Genomic DNA, 14,631 nt, shown 5'->3' on the forward strand with positions numbered 1-14,631 from the left:
GAATAATAATTCCACAGTTGGGAAGAATTAGCCATATGAAATAAATATATAGAATTTAATGTTCACAATTCTCTTTTTTTTCGTTCCCCCTCGACGCTCAGTCAATTAATTCTATTAAATTCCATTCAATTTTAATTTCGACAAATTACAAATGATTCCCATTGATAGAATCTATAGAAGTAGACATTGATTCAATTAAATAAGTCTACTGTATTTATAATATTAATTGGGCACCCAGGACCAAAAGTCATAACTCTTCAACTAATCTAATTGGCTCCTATGCTTACATCTGTGCCCTTGTCCAAACATGAGGCACTTTTCTTATTTCTAATGGCTATTTCTACCTTACATTTCAACCAAAGCTACTGCTTAAAGTCAAAATAGGGGTCGGTTGAAAATAGAAGACCGACCTAGTATACATAGGTCAATGAGGCCTTCACTTCAAATACAATCCTTGCACTCGGCCAGAGCTCTATGATTTAATCAATATACTTTGATTACATTTAATTTTCATATCTGAAAACATTTGCTGCAAACCAAGTAATCCAGTCGGGCTCGTAAATTTGATAGGAAGGAAGAATAGAAATGAGTGCGTTCTATCCCTAATGTTATGTTAGGTTGTAAACATCAGGAAAAGAAGTCACGAAATTGAGGAGCTATTTCTATTAGCAATCCAGGTTCTTCATCGAAATTTATTAATAATTAATTTTTGGTGTCTGTACTGCTTTGCGTTCTTTGGGTTGAACGAAGGAAATAGGTGAGGCATTTCAAGTTTTTCGGGGTGAGACTGATCTGAAGTGGAGAAAGGGGCGGATTTAATTTGATGGAGGCCGTGTGATGTCATGAAATCACGTGACATAGGGAATAAAAGTATTTTTGAGTTGCGTGTTGTTGAAGTAAGAGATGCAACTTGCAAGGCTCCTTCAGCAACCTTCTCAGTGAGGAGAGACTTTCCTTTTTTTAAAGGTCCCTTTAAATATAACTTTCTTTTTCATTATGTACAATTATGTATATAAATCTATACACTTAATTTTATAATTTATAACATTACTTCATGGAAAAAATCCGTGAGTAAATCAGAATATCCTGGAGAAGAAGTTCTTGTTCTGATGATTACATAGATGATAATTGTATTTAGCTATGACTGAGTTTAGGGATCTGCTTTGTGGAATAGGAACTTGTAGATCGATACAAATCTGACGAGAGAAGTTCTCCTAACCTTTTTAAATATGAGGAACGCTTAATGAAAGGCCGTTCATTATGGCTGCCTGGTTAGAGAAGAGAGAAGCACAATTTTATACTATCTCTCTTTTTTTTTTGTTGCTCTTTATATTTTTTCAGTATTGAGGGTGCTATCGAGGAATATCGAATATATCCCCGACTTATTCATTATTAAAAAGTGTTGTTAGTTATGGAATAAAGAGTTTCATCAACTTGTTTCAGTGTTACCTCTTAATAACAATCTCTGCTATATTAGTATTCTAATTTGCTAACTTTTTATCGTTGTATCTGAAGGTAGTCCCACTTCCATTCCCTTAAGAGAGTCACGTGAATTATCACGGTTGTAAAATGGCTACAGACGCAAATAATGACGACGGACCGCAATTAACGGAATTGGAGTCCTTGCAGCTCAAGGCTAACAACATCACAGATGATTCTCTTGAGAGTACCAGGCGCATGATTTCATTATGTGAAGACGTAAGTCGATAACTTTGTTTTGACATGATTAATGAATAGATTTACCCATTAAAAGATGAGGGATAAAAGGAATGATGTACACGAGTCTATCTGTGTACCCCAATAACTTTTTTGTTTTGTTTTTAATAATTGCTTACCAGTCTAAAGAGGCAGGAATCAAAACCTTGGTGGCTCTTGATGACCAAGGCGGTAAGTTTTTTTTCTATTAAAATATTTTAGATAGGTAGATGCAGCTCTCCAGACTTTATTAAAGTATATTATTTTCTTTTTTGTTGTTAGCATGATATATGTATTATTATTAATCTGTATTCAATTTACCTAGATTGTTTTATTTATTCCATATTATTTCAATTCATTTTCGTAACAATATTGTAGAGTGAAGGGGCTGGTATGTCCTCAATTCAGGCGTTGGAACATCAAGGAGGTATAAGTGTTTGTTTTTCCCCGTTTTTTGTTTAATTGCTTCCAAAGTTATCCTTGATTCATATTTTGTTTAGAACAACTTAACAGAATTGAAAATGGGATGGATGGAATGAATGCTGAAATGGCTGAGGCGGAAAAACATTTGATAGGAATGGAAAAGTGGTGTGGACTCTGTGTTTGTCCCTGGAAAAGGTTGTCGGTTTTTTTTTGTACTGATACTTTTTTTTCTAATATATTACTCAAAAACTAAGTTACTTTAACTTCTTTAAAATACTTTATTAACAAAATTATCTTTCCAACGTAACTACTCACATCAGTGACTATTAAATATTTACTTTAAGTATAACCTAGTACTATAAATTATTTACTAATTTGTTTAATGTCATTGTTATATGACTAACAGTTGCAAATCATTGTAGAACTGCAAAAATAAGAGATTCCGATGGCCAATGGGCCAAGGGTGCTAGCTCTCCAAATTCGTCTAAGCCTATTAGTTCACAGCCAAAATCTTCTGATAATATCAATTCAAATAAGGGACCTTATGTTAAACGTATTTTAAATGATGCCCGAGAGGATGAAATGGAAGATAATTTACAGTCTGTTGGGAACATGCTTGGAAATTTGAAGAACATGGCGGCAGATATGGGTAGTACCATTGAGAATCAGAACAAACAAATCGATAGAATTAACGTTAAAGTTAGATCATTTTACGGTTTTGATATGCTAGTAAAATTTGAAATAAATGTTCTTTCATTCAAAGAGGAATGCATTTCCCTCCTAGAAATGAAAAATATATTTTTTTTCATCATATGCTGGTTATATCAATCATACGTAGTCAAAATATACATGCGTTTCTTTCACATTTGATTTTGTTGTTTTTCTTTCAGGGATCAACTGTCGATACACGGATTCATATAGCCAACAAAAGGACAGACAAATTGTTGAACTAAACCTCTTTTTGGATATCAGCATGTTTCATCTTTTTTTTTGTTATAAATTTATATAGATGTGTATTTAAATGTTGGAAACACATTCTGTTACTTTGATCATACATCTTATGACTTTTATTTTTATTGTAGTTGCTATTATTTTTGTCTGGAGAGATATTAAATTTTTTTAATTACATTGATTGAGTTATTTATATTTCAATTTGAGCATGTCGCATGGATTCAACTTATTATTATTTATTAATTTATTCCATCCTATTTCTGTTTAAATATAAGAATATATCTATTCTTATTTAATAAGTATAAATTATTTGAATGGACATAAAGCATGTCTAAGTTGTTTTGATGATAAAGTTTCAATTGTATGCGAGTGTCATTCTATTCTTAATTAATAAAAATTTCAAAGGAAATTTAATTCTTTAGAAAAATGTTACACATTTTTTTCCTGTTCAGCACATCTTTCCTTTCTAAAGTATCTTACAAAAAAATCGAAATATAGAGTCTTTTAGTCACATTGTAGCCGAAGCAATAAGTATTTTTATGACATACACTTAGTTATGTTTTTCTACGTAAATTAAAATAAATTTACCTACCAGTAATTTCATACAATGCCATTTTATTCACAAATACTCAACGGAAGGAAACAATGCACGGAAAGAACCTGAAAACCTCTTTTTCCGTGGAACTTCACAATTAGTATTTATCTTATGAACTTCAGTAAAATCCATGATGATAGCAAATGGATTGATATTGAGTCCATGTCAATATTGATTGTTGTAATCCTACCTTAAATAATAGTATAATTAATTTAATGGATCGTCAAATGGAATGCTTATGAGGATATCATTTTATTTCGTCTATCAATATTAAATTATTTGTACATGTCAAAAATACAACTTTTAAATAAAATAATAGTCCTAAGTTTTTTTCTATTTTTGCTATGAAAAGCTTATAAATTTTATCACATCTAGAACAACTTGAGAAGATCGAAGGTGGAATGGATTCAATTAACGCAGATATGCAGATAGCAGAAAAGGCTTTGAAAGGCATGGAACTATGTTGCGGAGTCTTCCCCAAATTTTGGAAAAAGTAAGTCCCATTTATACAATATATTCGATAAAGTTTAGAAATAACTTTCTATAAATACCATGGGTATTTTATGTATTGAGGAAAGGAAAATAGTTTTGGTAGGAATGAGTACACTTGAGTAAATTCCATTAAGACACAATATCAAAGAAACATACTTTCCTTATTAAAATTTCAAAAATAAAACAGAGATATGATATGATTGAAAGATTTTTTTTTTTTTTTTTTTTTTGATTAATGCTCTTAAATAAATATTCAAAACGATATGAACATACAATAGTTATACAATACATACTAAATAACTATTTTTCTCAAATTTTACTCTCATCTGCTGTCCATGACTTAAGTAAATGTAAACTCCTTAATATCAAGTTATAGATCTTATTCCATTTTTTTCCTAATCATTCAAAAACTTGTAAAAAAAAGAAAACTTTTATTTTATCTGACCTTTTTCTTATTTATATTGTGTTCTGTAAATGTATTGAAAAACTAAGGAATGGGCGTTTTATTTAGTTATTCCTATCTATCTTATGGTTTGCTACTTGTATCTCTTAAAAAAATTCATTGACCGTCGAACTCGTTCCTAAGAATTGAATAAATGTTGACAATAAATTGTGAATTTGGAATAAAAATCTATATATTATGTAATATTCCTTCAAACAGTTTTATCTTTTTGTGGTGAATGAGTTTATAATATTTTACTATCACAAACCACTTGAAAGATGTGTAATTTTTTTATATAAATGAATTTGTACTTACATACATCTAGTATTTTTGTGATAACCTATAATTACAGTAACAGAAATTCGTTAAATTTGTATAAATATTTGAAATATTACGACTAGGAAATCTGAAATTTATCCAATACTTTACTCTGATCAAAATGAACCCGTTATTTTCTATTTCCGAATTCGATTCTCAAATTACACATGTCCACAGAGTAGGTTGACAATATCAGCCATTTTGCATTGTTGTTTGTTTTTGACTGATATAAAGGTTAGATGTCTTTTTAATGTACTCAGCAATTTTATACTTTTAACAAAATGCAAAAAGAAATTCATCAATTTAAGTTAGCATTATTTTTAAAAAACAACTTTTAAAAGATTGTCTATTCTTCTAAAATAGTTATTAATTTTTTCCAATAACGGTTTGTATATGTATATAATATGGGTACCGTTAGGTTAGGGAACAAAGGGGCATGCCCCTCTAGATTTTCTGTTACTCCAAAATGGCCCTTTTAAATATTTTATGTAGTGACAGTTTAGAAATCCTAACAGCGCTTCTGGTTTGTAATTACCTTATTTCTTTTTTAAAAGAACGAACGAGTTCAAAGAGGATGATGCTATTTGGAAGGGTGGTGAGGATGGTGGAGTGGGTGGAGGAGGTCCTCCACCTGCAAGCATGAGTACAATGGGTCCTCAAGGAGGTTATGTTGCCAAGTAAGTCTTATTTTTGTAATTTTTCTTTTTCATTATTTACTATGGATTATTTAAGAGCTAATTATAATTAAAATAAAACTATGTATTAATCTGGGAGTGATATGAAGTATATTCTAACACATTTCAGTAAAATCATTATTTTTCTTATAGCCAATTCAAATGTGTTACTAGAAGAGAATTCATCTGGGGTTAAAAAAAATTAGTTATTCGGGTATTTTACATTTTTGAATTTTAGTTACATATATCTAATTAATTTTTTTTCGAAGAAGCATCAATTGAAATTGATTGGCTATTTGATATCAGGTACATTTAATTAATCCACATACTATATGCATATATTATCCTCTGATATATAAAATATCATGAAGGATTGTTAAATGAATTTGATACTGATTACAGGACTATATTACTATTTTTCTATTATATGCTATTTTTTTATTGGGACGTTTGATTTGAATCCATAAAGAGAAATGAATGGATTGTATAATGTTGATTCTATTTTTCTTTATTTCATTTCATGCATAGATTGAGGCTATAAGTAGAGTGTGAAAATTGTTTAAATTCTTATGAGTGTAAATAAAAGAATGAGGATATGTTTGCCACTTTGATAGACGACATATGCTGACAGAGATCAGAGATCACTTTAAAAATTTATAATGATCCTTGCTCACCAATTCGTTTGAATTTTCAAATTGGGTAGAAATATATATTAATAAAGCAAAGTTTGTCTGGTGATGACTCATTTTTAAAACGAGGGTGTGTAGCTCATATTAAAGAAGAAAAGATCATGGGAGTACATTTAAAAATCAGCTTTTCCAAAAAATATAATTAATATTTGAACTTTTTTTCCAAAAAGTTTAATTTTTTGTGAATAGCTGTGGATTTTTGACACTTTTTGTTACTAAAAAATTAATATTTGAAATTTCGTTTATGAATTTTTGTTCCGAAAAATTTAATTTTCTGTAAATACCTATGAATTTTTGAAATTTCTCATTCTAAATTTAATATTTGCAATTTCATTTTTGAATTTTTTTTCAAAAGAATTAATTTCCTGTAAATAGCTATGGATTTTTTATTTTTTTTTTTGCAAAAACTAAGCCCCCTCCAAAATATAATCCTGCGGCCGTCCCTGATAAGCTCAAGTATTGTCTAATTGTCTAACTGTGCTCATTAAAAATGTAGATTAATATTGAGGATTTGTTAGAGATTTATCTTCTACCGCGGTTTTTGGGAACGAGTAAAATTCGTGTTATATGAAATCCGTATTGTACGGGGGCCCATAAACAGCTAAAAAAAATATTTACCTCAATATATATTTTTTTATAATATATTATCATATTATAAAAACGTGATATACAAGGAGTCAAAATAATTCCAAACATCGCGTTATGCGAAATCCGCCTTGTTTGAAACTGCGTACTGCGGGTACCCCTGTGTTATTATGATAAACTTTGTCTGTTCGTCAACGCATAATAACTCCAAGCAATGCTGGGTACTTCTGCTACTAATTGATATGCAGATTACCAGTATATACTTTTTTTAAATAAATGCTCACGAGGATTTCTACAATTTTCACATCCCTAGTTATTATTTACTCAATTAGTTATTATCTGAATAATTACTTAATTATCATCATATTTTCCCATCATTTTATATTTTTTCCTCTTATTAATTTATTAAGGATATTATATATATTATATATTACATTCAAAAAAGGACCCTGATTCTAGAATATATAATTTATTTATTTTCATATCACACTTACATATTATTTGATGAATTACAAATAAAAATGAACCCCTTGTGACAAGGATGCAACTAACTTTGTATGATGTAGATGTTAGATCTCTTTTTTTCTTCCAGGACAAAAATACTTCAATAGATAATATAATTTATTAATGCCTCATTTCAAGATTAACTTTTTACATATACATTATATTAACAAAATTAGTTATCTATTAACTTATTCAAAGAAAACATTTTTTATTTCATATATTTTAATCTCCTGTCTATTTTTATACAACTTGAATCAATATTTACTTAACTATATATTCGGGCAGTGATTCCCAACTTTTCCATAACTGCAGAGCCCCTAGACGTAATTTTTTTAGGGGGGAGCAACTAGTCATTACGCCATTTATCTTGGAATCTTTCTTATAGGAAGATGTTGCTGAAATTAACCTCTCTGAATAGAAGCTCCAATGTATGTCACAAAGATAATTAATAATGAAAATCCGATGTATTTTTTGGCTGGCCCGTTTTTTTTTTTTTTTTTAATAGGTTATCTGAAGAATGAATTTACTTTTAGTTAGCAGTTGTCATTATTATTTAATTCCGAATAGCGAATATCCTTTCCTAAATAGATTCAATTACATTTAAAACCTGATTGAACGTTCGTGTGTGCTCATAAAAGACGGAGCGTAACCCTGAGGATTGGTTTGCGGAGTTATAATTGTGGGTCCTTGTTTGGACTCAGTGGGGAATTGGGGATCAACATCGGAGTAATTCAAGCAAATGTCCTTGTTTATATCCTTTTCTTCTTCCTTCCTCATCACAGCTGATTGTAGTTTCAGTTTCTTTTTTTTAACATGCCCATTCTAAACTGGATTTTCATCTTTGATAATAACTATGGAGTAGCTACTGAATTAATTCGGTCCTTTAAAGAAGTTCGGTCTTAAAGAAAAGTTTGGTCTAGATTGGTCCACCATGGAGAAAAAAAGAGTGACTAAGTGAAGGAAAAAAGACCGATTCTATAGATCAGGGATCGGATAACTTTTTTTATCATTATCCCAAAAGAATTTGTATTAAAATTAATTTACCCCAAACTAGTGCAGGGGCGTCTGCAAGATTATATATATTTTTTTTTTTTGGGGGGGTAAGCTTGGTTTTTGGAATTTTAAAACATAATCCAAATTTTTTTTTTTTCAAGTTAAAAATCCACAGCTGTTCACAAAAAATTAATTTTTTTGAAAAAAAGTGTGAAAAATTATATTTCAAAAATCCATGGCTATTCTCAAAAATTACACTTTTTTGGAAAAAAATTCAAAAATCCACAGCTCTTCACAAAAAAAAAATTTTAAGAAAAAAATTTCAAATATATTAAAATTTTTGGAGAAAAATTTCAAAAATTCATAGCTATTCCAAGAAAATATATATATTTTTTTAATTTGAAAACAAATGTAAAATTTCAAATATTTAAATTTTCTAGTAGAAATCAATAAATCCTTAATTAGGGAGGGCTACAGCCCCTCCAGCCACCCCTTGCAGACGCTCCTGTAGTGGCATGATGTTTATTTCACTTAACACTGGGTACTAAAAGTTATCCTTTATGGCATGGGAATAATATCCACTCCCATTATCCCCAAAGTTTACTAATTTACCCCAGTTCCCCGACCACTACTATAGATGAATTGTCTCAGTTGTGTTTCAAAATTGAAAACATCGACCCACAATAACATTTTATGACGTTAAATGACTTGCATAAATCATATTTGTATGTAGAACTCATAAATCAGGCGTGGGGAGAAAGTAGTTCTATAGATTGAGACCATAAATCAAATCAAATTTCGGTTTTTGTAGCGTTACCCCAAAAGAACTTGTTGTAAAATTAATTTTTTCCAAACTTGTGGCATGATGTTTATTTAGGAAGTAAAAGTCCTGCTTTATGAAATGAAAATAACATCCGCTCCCATTGCCAATAAAAATTTCTAAATTAATACTTTTAGTTGTGAAAGTGTCCCTATTTTTTTAAACTCCAGTTAATATGTTCATATTATTAAAACTGCATTAAATGGTTCTCGGTCCCTTACAGCCACTTTTTTTCCTTCTTCTCCTTTCTCAAAAGAGCTTTCTCATTTATGAGATTCAAGAAAAAGTGGGATATTTTATAATCATTATGTAACTATGTATATGCATAACGTATTAATGAGTAACCCATTCTTAAAACTGCCTACACATATGTATCACATACAGGATACCCTTCCTCCTAAAAAATACACTTTTGAATGGATAACAACTCTACATACAGGTATGCGCGTCTAAAACTGAACACGCCTTTAAATTTTAGGCGTTTTTCCTTGTCTACAGGCTTGAGGGCTTGACAAAGGGTTCTCTTGTAGACCTTAAGGACAAGATCTTTCTTAACTAGCCGGTCCATCGTCCTTCTGCTGAAGTTGAATCCCCTGGAGAGGCTGCTGACGGTGACCTTGCCTCTCATGTCCTCGACATACTTTTTCACGGCAGCAACCATTTCGTCCGACCTTCGGGGCCTTGACTTAGATCTTGTGGTCGCCTCAGGAGTCCCTTTGGCTATCACACTGTAAACAGTGGTCCTGCTGCAGTTCAGAGCCTTGGCAATTTCAGTGGGAGTTATTCCCTGCGCGGAAAGTTCCAAAATTGCGACTCGACGTCTCTCCATATTATCGGCTGTTGTTTCGCTGTTGCTATTTAGACTTTGCTGGAGTTTTGTTTATAACTAGTCAAGACTCTTGCCTCGAAGTATAAACCGGTTTCAACTCAATAAAATCACGAATATGTGCATGGCGTAAAGTTTAAAGGAGTGTTCAGTTTTAGACGCGCACACATGTATTTATATGCCATGATGAGGCTTCATTAGCAGAATTACGAAGGGCCTTGTCCCCTTCTCCTCCCTAATATTTACGAATAATCATGAGATGGTTTTCAGTTACATAGATATATGAATGTATATCCATTTATCTTTGCATTGATTGTATATATTTGGCTCTCAACAAAATTAAAGAGTTATTTTGATGGAGTAAAGAATAAAAGAAAGATTTTTATATCCATGGAAGGAAAATGCTTTCTTATCAAAAGAGAAAGGAAAAGTTTTTATACATATATTGGCTTTCTATTTTCCCTGTTCATAAATAAATAATAATTATTATTAGGGGGGAGCAGGATTTTATTTTTTGCCAATTGGTTGCTTTTGCAAATCCATTTAAAAATAAGTTACTTCTATGAGCCCATCATTGTTTTTACTTTTTTAAACCCTACTTGCAAAGATAAAGGAAAGATGATTGATTCCCTTATGAGATTTCATTTTCTGGCTTTCACTTTTATTTTTTGCCTTCACTATTTCTTTTTTTTTAAACAGAAAACAGAGTACCTAAGTCCCTTCTTTCCTTCGATATTATTGTCCCTTATACATGTACATATGTGGTGTGTCAACATAAAACAATATTAGATTTTTTTCTCAAAAAAATTCAGTTTTTCTGAACATCTCTTGATTTTTGAAAAAAAATTCCAAAAAATTCAGTTTTTCTGAACATCTCTTGATTTTTGAAAAAAAATTTCCAAAAAATTTAATTTTTTGTGAATCAGTATATATTTGTGAAATTTTTCTGTGAAAAATTTAATAATTGAATTTTTTTCCAAAAAATTTCATGTTTTGAAATTTAATTTTATAAATTTTTTCCCGAAATTTACTTTTTTGTGAATAGCTCCGGATTTTTGAAAAAAAAAAAATAATTTTCTGTGAATAGCTGTGGATTTTTGAAAAAAATTTCCAAAAAAAAATGAATATTTGAATTTTTTTTTTTAAATATAATTTTTCATTTTTTTTTTCCAAAAAGTTATAAATTTTTTTCCAACAAATTGTAATTTTACAATTGTTTATCAAAAAAGTTCCAAACCCCAAGCCCCCAAAAAAAAAAAAAAAAATATATATATAAATATATTTCTGCGGACGCTCTTGCGTACATACAGCCCAATATTTCATAGACATATTTAGGTCAATTATAGACTTATTAATCAAATAACTGGGATGAAATAAGATACCCAATTATCATATCTATAGTTTCAAACCTTTATTTGATTTAAAATACTTATATATGCCACCAAATGTCCCCTTTTAATGATAATTTATCAATTTCTCATTTTAACAATCAATTCTGTTACCTTTAAGTGCAATTTACGTCAAAACCAATGAGTTAACCATTAGATTTTGTCAATAGAAATTGAAAATAATTCGTATAAGAATTCAAATATTGTCCACTCTCCATTTTGAGAAAAATCAATCTAGCATGTTTTTGTGTTGATGGGCAACATAATATGTATCTCATTGCTGGCGTAATTTTTTTTTCACGCATATGTAGGTGCCTACAATCCACTTGAACACTCCTCTTTCCCCCTCTCTCCTAACAGGGGTACCCACTAGGGAGGGGCTTTAGCCTCCTCCCCCAAAAAAAAAATGAAGAAAATGGTGCTTTTTACTAGAAAACTTAATATTTGAAATTAAATTAAATTTTTCACAAAAATTTAAGTTTCTGTGAACGGCTATGGATTTTTCAAAATAAAAATTATATTTAAAATTTTTTCTAAAAAATTAAATTTTTTGTAAACAACTGGATTTTTAAGATAATTTAATTATTTGAGAATAGCTGTTTACTTTTTGAAAATGTTTTCAAAAAGAAATAATTTTTTGAGAATAACTATGGATTTTTGATATTTTTTGCTGAAAAAATTAATATTTGATTTTTTTGTAAATAGCTCTTGGCTTTTGAAAAAAAATTCCAAAAAATTTAATTTTTGATTTTTTGCCGAACAATTTAATTCGTTAGGAAAAGTTTTCGTTTTTAAAAAAAAATATTCATCATTTAATATTTAAAATTTTTTTCACTAAAGTTTAATTTTTTGAGAACAGCTTTGGATTTTTGTTATTTTTTGAAAATAGCTTTGGATTAATTTTTTGTGAATAAAATCCTAAAACCAAAATATAATCCCTTTCTAATTAATACTAACAAGTCTTGAAGATAGTGTGATACCAAACTATGTAGATATGAATAGATTAGTATCAGAGAAGTCATAATATGTAGTAGCACTTTGTCTAATAATGTGTGTACACTCATGATTAAGGTACTACATGGAAATTGCATTTAGGTAGTTTTCTTCTTTTTCCGTCCTATATATCCTTCCTTATATGATGTAGTCATCATAATCATTCAACTATTGCTCTTTAGTTTATTTTTAATCACATTTATTGCCCTTCTTGAGAAGGAATCATACATACATACATACTGTGTTTTGTTCATCATTTTAGAATATGACTCTTTTAATCATTAATTCTAATCCTTATTTTTTAATGTGGCGTTTTAATCATTTCATTAAATTCGATAGGACAAAATATTATTATTTATTTTTTGCCAGTTTTTTTTACATTCAGACATTTCAGACATATTATAATATATCCTTGTTGTTGATACACAGGATAACAAATGATGATCGTGAAGAAGAAATGGAGGAGAACATGCAGCAAGTGAGTACTATGATTGGTAACCTAAGAAACATGGCTGCTGATATGGGTAACGAAGTAGAAAATCAAAATCGACAACTGGATAGGATAAATCTCAAAGTAAGAAGTCTTTATTATATATTTTATTTTATGAATTATTTATTTTTTCTTCTTTTAGGGAGCATCCAATGAAAGCCGTGTTAAGATAGCCAATGATAGAGCCGGAGCTTTGCTCAAATAGTTATCCTTCTAAATTTACTTGTTTTTTATTACTACATACATATTATAGTATATATATCTATATAATTAATTAATATTATCATAATTACTATTATTTAACTCTATTATATTATCGTTATTTATATTCGCACTGTTCATTCTTCCCCTATTTTGATTCTTATTATTCTTTCAAAAGCAAATTTTTCGAGTCCCTCAATGAGGATAATGATATTAGATATACCTACCCAGTGCTACTAGGACAAACTCCCCTGGAGAAAATTGCCGTATTTTGTTCATTCTTCATGATGAATAATAACGCATTATAAATTCGCATAATATTAGTTATGACAAATATTTATGACAAACATATTTGTTTGGTCTATCCCCCAAGAGAGTAGTACCTTCAAGTATGAGTAATATTATTGCAAACAATTTCCTTGTAATATTTTAAATTCAATCCAATCTTCTAAGAAATGGAACGAGAGGATTGGTAAGGAGGGAGGGAGAATAGATAGTTTAGGGCCTCTTATAATATGGTTGAATACCCTCGAATCGACACGGGGCTACTGTGAGATTACTAAAAACTGCCTCCAATATATCCAAAGAACTCCTCTAATAGCAAAAAATAGTTCCAAGCCCTAGGGCTGCGTAGAGTACTTGGGGGTATCGCTGGATCCTTAAAAACCACCAAAGCATCACATACGTCCAAAGAACCCCTCTAATACCAAAAAATAGTTTAAGCCCTCGGTTTGTAAACTTTAAACACCAAATTTTTGCTGTGTTTTTACGCCATTTAAGTATTTTTTCTTATAGTGCTACGTTACATCCAAATAACATTACTTGTATTTCAATGGTCAGGGTAGAGAGTATTTAACCATATTTTAAGAGGATCTAAGCTATTTATCCCCCCCCCCCTCCCCCTCCTCCTATATTGCAATAATATTACTCACACTTTGGGGATGGAACAAACATATAAGTTAAGATTTTGTCATAATTAATATCAAGCGAATTTATAATGGGTTATTATTCATCATGAAGTTTGAACAAAATACGGGCAATTTTCCTCCATGGCAATTTTCTCAAGTGCAGTTTTCCCCGCAAGTTACCTAGTATATTCATATAAATTGATAAAGGATCATGGATATATCCAGGGACACCTGGATATTTACTCTGTAAATTTTGATTATAAGAATAAATCCATTTATTATTTTATTTTATAAATATAAAATATTTATAAAATAAATTAAACCAAAGTCGTTCAAATTCTCAGCTGTCTCAACCCGACATGCCCCTTTTCTGACTGCATATATCTTTATTCATTTTACCTTTCTTTCTCCTCATCTTTTAATTAATTATGTGTTGAATTCAAACGCTAATGTATAATCATGTTTGAAGTAGAGTTACTTTTGTTATCATACTTAAATATCATTATTATTATTACAATTATAGTTGGCATAATTTTAATATAATTCAAATGTGAGTGATTAAATATTTTATCATATATGTATTGTAATACATACATATAGTGTAAGCTTATGATTATTTGTGCTTTTTTTTAACAAACAAACAA

General features: G+C 29.8%; 1 protein-coding gene across 5 annotated transcripts; it reads left to right on the top strand.

Annotated features, from left to right (window-relative positions):
• Window positions 1-593: 593 nt before the first annotated feature.
• On the top strand, window positions 594-13,206 carry Snap25 (Synaptosomal-associated protein 25kDa). 5 transcript variants are annotated; one of them, XM_040713676.2, is made up of 7 exons: window positions 597-757; window positions 1,516-1,698; window positions 1,839-1,887; window positions 4,040-4,157; window positions 5,471-5,593; window positions 12,818-12,962; window positions 13,021-13,206. In XM_040713676.2, exons 2-7 carry the CDS (start codon window positions 1,570-1,572, stop codon window positions 13,081-13,083), a joined length of 627 nt encoding a protein of 208 aa, XP_040569610.1. In that variant the 5' UTR covers window positions 597-757; window positions 1,516-1,569; the 3' UTR covers window positions 13,084-13,206. The 5 variants fall into 5 exon arrangements, with proteins under 5 accessions (XP_040569608.1, XP_040569610.1, XP_040569611.1 ...); XM_040713677.2 differs by having other exon boundaries at window positions 611-757; window positions 1,754-1,887; XM_040713674.2 differs by lacking the exons at window positions 1,839-1,887; window positions 4,040-4,157; window positions 5,471-5,593; window positions 12,818-12,962; window positions 13,021-13,206 and adding exons at window positions 2,074-2,122; window positions 2,196-2,313; window positions 2,541-2,817; window positions 3,009-3,244 and having other exon boundaries at window positions 594-757.
• The last annotated feature ends 1,425 nt before the right edge of the window (window positions 13,207-14,631 follow it).

Source organism: Lepeophtheirus salmonis, chromosome 5 (assembly GCF_016086655.4).
Source record: "Lepeophtheirus salmonis chromosome 5, UVic_Lsal_1.4, whole genome shotgun sequence".
NCBI classification, from domain to species: Eukaryota; Metazoa; Arthropoda; class Copepoda; order Siphonostomatoida; family Caligidae; genus Lepeophtheirus; species Lepeophtheirus salmonis.

Excerpts from the sequence above, each read along its gene's own strand:
- Snap25 (XM_040713674.2), top strand. The coding sequence starts at position 1,570 with ATGGCTACAGACGCAAATAATGACGACGGACCGCAATTAACGGAATTG. Across the intron at positions 2,123-2,195 it reads GGCGTTGGAACATCAAGGAG|AACAACTTAACAGAATTGAA; the intron begins GTATAAGTGTTT and ends TATTTTGTTTAG. Across the intron at positions 2,314-2,540 it reads TGTGTTTGTCCCTGGAAAAG|AACTGCAAAAATAAGAGATT; the intron begins GTTGTCGGTTTT and ends AAATCATTGTAG.